The sequence below is a fragment of the Perissodus microlepis genome, chromosome 11 (genome assembly GCF_051167445.1).
Source record: "Perissodus microlepis isolate ML-2025 ecotype Zambia chromosome 11, ASM5116744v1, whole genome shotgun sequence".
In the NCBI taxonomy this organism is placed as follows: domain Eukaryota; kingdom Metazoa; phylum Chordata; class Actinopteri; order Cichliformes; family Cichlidae; genus Perissodus; species Perissodus microlepis.
In genome coordinates this window covers 34408249-34414155 of record NC_140471.1, presented here as the reverse complement: position 1 = coordinate 34414155, position 5907 = coordinate 34408249, and the positions used below count along the sequence as shown (strand labels likewise).

At 40.2% G+C, this 5907-nt stretch overlaps 1 protein-coding gene across 1 annotated transcript; it reads right to left on the bottom strand.

Annotated features, from left to right (window-relative positions):
• Positions 1 to 1965: 1965 nt before the first annotated feature.
• On the bottom strand, positions 1966 to 5071 carry LOC146378342 (uncharacterized). Its single transcript, XM_084944790.1, has 4 exons — positions 4857 to 5071; positions 4001 to 4095; positions 2749 to 2908; positions 1966 to 2642 (listed from the first exon to the last, which is right to left on the bottom strand). Exons 2-4 carry the CDS (start codon positions 4001 to 4003, stop codon positions 2485 to 2487), a joined length of 321 nt encoding a protein of 106 aa, XP_084800916.1. The 5' UTR covers positions 4004 to 4095; positions 4857 to 5071; the 3' UTR covers positions 1966 to 2484.
• Positions 5072 to 5907: the final 836 nt, after the last annotated feature.

Genomic DNA, 5907 nt, shown 5'->3' with positions numbered 1-5907 from the left:
TAAATATTGACTTGACGGTGATAGCACCGACTACTGGTCATTTGACTAACTACACTAACAGTTACTATTAGCAATGGTATGACATTACTGCAAATAAAGTTGTTTTTCTTTAACCTAGAGATTTATCTGACGGACTGATTTTTTTTCATTCATAGTTAAGGAAATAACTCAATCCAAAACTCACAGGTTATCAACATTTTCAGCACTATTTGGTTTATTTTGGGGATAAAACTATGTCCTAATCCTTTTGAATTAGCATAATTTCATCACCCATACTACTGTCAAGTTTTTTAAATCTTTCAGCAATCTTTAAAATATTTCTGAAGTAAAATCATCCAGATCAGTTTGTTGTTTGTTGTTTAACTGCAAAGGAGCAAAAGGGAATGGATGGATCTTTTTTTTTTCTACTTATTCTTAATCTATATATTTTCTTTTCTAAAAAGAAAATAAGTTGTTTTAATTCTTCTTGTAAATCACTTTAAATTATTGTTGTGTTTGAATCGAGCTATATAAATTAATGTGCCTTGCTTTGCCAATAATTGCTTCAGAGGCCTCGCTTGTTTTTGGTTTCATTTGGCCAAACTATTCTGCAATGATCCATGCACTCTGAAATCATAAGTATTTGTGAATTTCTTGATGCATTCTCAATCATCCAGGAAAGTAATTCTCCAAAAGTTGATTCTGTTCATCTGGACGTAGCGTTTTGTGGGAGAAACGTTTCGTCACTCATCCAAGTGTCTTCTTCAGTCTCAGCTGACTGCAGGTTTCCCCAAATCTTATAAACTGTACATTCGCATAATGACTGAAACCAGCCCACTGAAGGAACAATGGGCTGGGAGGTCAGTTCCTTAATCATAATTATGCAAATTCTCATGACCATTGATCAAAGACCACTGATCAATGGTCATGAGTGCCATTCACAGAGAGTTGGGGAATGGCTGCAATCCCAGCATTGCAAGATGGCGAAAGATGTACCCTTAGGCCCCCTCCTCGATTCAGAGATGGTCTTTCCCTTTTCACGTAAATGGCCTCCTTGACTCCGCACTCAAACCAGCGTTCCTCCCTGTCCAGGATGTGTACATTCTCATCACTGGCGTAAATAGACTGCAGAGTCCTGGCCTGACGAGGTAGCTCTTCTGTGTTGTGCCATCCGCTTCGCCAGAGGTTGTTTGGTTTCCCCGATGTATAAGTCCTGGCAATCCTCCTGGCATATTTGTGAATTTATAAAAAAAATAAAAAATAAAACTTCATTCATTTTACCATGAAGTGAAACTCTTGAGATCTCTTCTGAGTGTCCTGGGTAGCAGCAATCTATGACATTTTCCGATGATGGATGAAGCCAAATCTCCCAGACAAAATCCGCACAAGCATGGGCGAACGTGCAAAACTCTGTGAGCCAGCATCGTGCTATACTGATGCTTTTCAGTGGCTGGGACAAGCAGACTCCTCAGAGCTGAAACTTCCTGTCCAATGTGAGGGAGCTTCAAAGCTTCTACCTGGAAACCCTACAAGTGTGGGGTGAATTAATTTTCATTTTTAATTTGATAATATGGGCTTAATGGATGTAGACTGACTGGCACTTGGATCATTTTAAAAGAAGACAGCGTGTAAGATTTAGGATTCTATTAGCAGAAATGGAATATAGTGATAATAATTCTGCAGTATTTTCAATTATGTCAGCTGTCACATTAAACATAATTGAAAATACTGGTGAGCTTCTTTTTGTTGTAAGCTGATAATGAGCCTTTCATATCTGCATAGTGAGCAGAATCTCTCTAATCGAGAACACCAGGATGGCACTAGTGGAAACTTATAAACAGTCACCACATGCTTGGGTTGTTGTAATTCACGAATCCACCGCTGGATGTCACTAGTTTCCACACAGTGCACATTTGAAACCAAGTGCAAAAGGAGAAGTCGTTTTTATGAAGAAAATATAAGCAACTAGCAAATAATGTAGAAAAATTAACAACAAAGATGTAATTTTACTGATATCACCACTTTAGTGCGTTTCGTGGCTGGGACTGACATGCTCACACATGACATAAACAGACAGCATCCTTAAACATCCCAAACAAGAAATGTTTTAATAGTGATGACTACAAGATCTACCTGCATGAAATTAATAATCTTTAGAGTAAAATGAATAAATATGATTATGATTATAGGAAATGGCATTATAAACTGATGCTGAGATATGATTAAAATGCATAGTAGTGTAATGCATGATGAACTCGATCAAACTACAATGGCTATAACAGTAAAAGTGCAACGATTTTTTAAATAATATTTTAAAAAGTAACTGTGTTTGTGTTTCTGGTTGTGTCCATCAGGTCCTAACTTACATGTAGCATCACATGACAGGTAAACACGACATGATGAATCCAGCCTTGTGAGCATTCATTGGAGGGATAGTATTTTTCTTTTCATCTCATGCTGTAGATGTAAGAGTCAAAATAACATGTGCTGCAGATGCATTTTGTGCTACTCTACGCAGTAGTTCCCCATGCTGGTCGCTTCCTTTCCCTGTCTTCTTTTTCTTCCTCCATCTCGGTTTCCTGCCAGCTGCAGCCATCGCTTTATATACCTCTCTATCTCCTCGTCCACGGCATCCTTACAGAACGAGTTCTGCCTGACTGCGTCTGCAGGGGTAAAAGGGGAGCAAAGTGAACACATGAAAGTAAGTAAATGCTTTAACTGTTTAAAATACACCATATTTTTTTATGTGTCCTGTAGAAGCACACTCACTGAGGAGAACTCTCTTGATGGTGAGGTTCTCTATTTTGTGCTTGTTATTTCTTCCCCTCCAGTTGATGTTTTTGGCCAAAGTGTTAGTAAAAAGCTTTGTCATTGTCCTCCACACACTGTGTTTGTTGGACAAACCTCCAGACAGGTCGAAGTAAGAGATCTGCACAGAAAGAATGACGTGCACATTAACTCATTAGTATATACGCCATGTGGCATTCCCCCTCCCCAAAAAACTATATATAATAATTTCTATAAATAACAAATTTTGGTCCTACATGGTTCACATCAACCAGGAAAAAATACGACAAAAAATGACAAGACTAATACTACCCCATATCAACACACCATTACAAATACATCTAACAGCTGCTTACATTTGCAGAAGTACATAAACCGCTAAACTGTTATTACAATTAAAGAGAAATGTTTATTGGTAAAAATTCAGTTTATTTTGACAAAGACCCAGAATGCAGAACCACAGGAAGAAAGAGTCTCACAGTAATTAATCAATCAATCAATCAATCAATCAATCAATCAATCAAAGCTTTATTCGCCACATGCAGGTTGCCCTGCAGTGAAATGGGACCCCCCCCCCCCCCGACCTTACAGACACAACACAGACATTACATGGGGATACAAGTCGGAGATCGGCAGCGTTACAGAAAAACACTGAAATATACACAACAATGGGAAAGTACAAGAGGAAAAAAAGAGACCTCTACTCATGCTGTGCTTCCATGGTAGGACAGCATGAGAACAGGAAACAAAAAAACTCCTCTGCACAAAAAGCACATAAATGTCCACAGCACAACTTTGTGAAAGACATGACAAGCCACAGGATTGGGTGGGGGGTGAGGAGTAATACGAAGCGAACACAGCAGCCGCCCTAATTATAACTCCCTCCCCTCCTTGTGGCACAGTCCACCTTATTTGTATTAAAGTTACATCATCTTCAGTTTGACCCGCCAAGCCCAGAAAGTCAAGATGAGAATCAACCAGTCATCAGACTTCACCAAGCAAAATGCTAAAGTACCAAAAAACAGCACTGGCATATAAGAGCAAAGGACAACTACAAAAACAACTGAGGAGTAAATATAATTTAAGACTTTATAAGGTGGCCCAAATTATCATGTTTTCTAAAATTATCAATAAACCTTATAAAGAGAAAAATTTCCCAGTCATCACATGCAAACGTTAGTGAAAACTGACACAAGTTAAAACTGATAAAATTCCAACATCTGGTGATACTTACCATTTTCTTCTTCAGCTGTGGCTCAGTGCAGAGTCTGTGATCCAAGGTTCTTAAATCCTGTACCGACTGCAGCGGCAGAGGAAGCGTCTCAGCATCTGGAGGTTCACACAGCAGATGAATTTCGTGACCGCAGTATTTTTAGAACAGTGCTGTTTTGCTTTTTGATGGTTTCCAGTGAAACAAGAACCTCTAGAAGTATTGCTTAAAAAAGAGATACATAATCACTTGTGTTGTCAGATACCAGAAAGCCTTTTATGTGCTATTCTTAGACTGACTGGAGCTGCATCTACCAAAGTACTACGTATTTGTAAATGTTCCTTCCTGTTTGGCTGCAGTTTCATTAAGCTGTGACTGACAGGTAGCAGCAGCCTTATATTTGGTTGGTTGGTTAGGGAGAAAGAAGATAATTATGTGTGAATTATGTGGAACAATAGTCCAGTCATGGAGGTAGCAGTCTGACCTCCCTCTGCCTATCTGTCACTTCAGCTCCTGTAGCAGAATGCACAGGCAAAAGATGCACGTCCTGATATACTAAGCTGGGCAAATTCACACAACACTGATAGGGCAAGAGAGCAAGCAATGCATTAAACAAAGGAAACCAGACTAAAGACTCAGGAAGAGGAATTAGTGAAGCGCTACAGGGCACAGCCAAAGCTAAGGCACTGCACTCAGAGCTTTGAACCATCCTGCCGTGGGAAAAGTGACATTGCAGCTCTTTAGTAAATATTGACAGTAGATTTTCAACAGCCAAAGAGGGTTTTGTTCTGGTGCAGACTGTTCGTAAATGTGCCCCATAATTCATTCAGTCTGTCCTGGATCTGTCTCCTTTCAGCAGGACTTGCCTGAAATAACTTACACCTTAGCAGATGCCCAGACCATCTCAAATGGAGCAGCAGCTGTACTCTAAGAGGGGTTTGAGTGTCAGGGTGATCCAAAGAGCTCCACTCTCTGAGGGAGTTTGAGGATGGCAGGGGCTCTCGAGGCAAACTGGTCCCGTTTGAGGGGTCAGAGCAACTGCATGAAGGTAAGAACCAGCAGCCGTGGGTCCACCCTGTTGTGAGCAGTGGAGGTCCACTGCTTTGTGTTCAAAGGAAGAAGGCCTTTGGGGTCCAACTTCTGGATGCCTGAAAATTAAAATGAAACCTGATATTACAGTAATGCTGTAAGAACAGAACCACAGATTATCTCAACAATTCTAATCCATTATGATTTCAAAATACAGAATAATGATGCAAAAATATAATATAAACTGTTATGGTCACACATGGGTTGTGGAGCTGACATAGGGATGTACGTCTGCTACTGACATGATAAGGTCTATTGTGCATTAATGTTTGATGATACGGAGCTGTGCTCCGTAGCTGTTGTGATCCGGTATAATTCAGACTGACTCTTGTAGCAGTACCTTCACACATCAACTTGTTTGTCTGAGAATGAGGAGTTTTTGCTTCACATTCAGTCTGTCAGTCTAAAAAGTTATTTAGATTTAGAATATAGAACCAATAAGCAGTCAACATCTAAAAACGTGCTAGAAGTGTTACTTAACAGACGTTTATCACCAGGTTTGATACTTGATAGCATTTTGCTAGCACAAACACATGGTTATGCAGTTTATTTCATTTTTTCCCCCCCATGGGACATTAATCTGGATTATTTTTGTTACATTTTGTTAACTGTGCTGTTAATGAGCTGTGGGTAGTGACCGAAAGAACGAGATTGCGGATACAAGCGGTGGAAATGGGCTTCCTCAAAACGGTGGCTGGCCTCTCCCTTAGAGATGGGGTGAGAAGTTCGGCCATTCGGGAGATGCTCCTCCACATCGAAAGGAGCCAGTTGAGGTGGTTCGGGCATCTGGCAAGGATGCCTCCTGGGTGCATCCTGGGTGAGGTTTTCCGGCATGTCCCACT

Coding starts and splice junctions, on each gene's coding strand:
- LOC146378342 (XM_084944790.1), bottom strand. Junction 2,643..2,748: donor CATCAAGAGAGTTCTCCTCA/GTGAGTGTGCTT, acceptor TTACCCCTGCAG/ACGCAGTCAGGCAGAACTCG.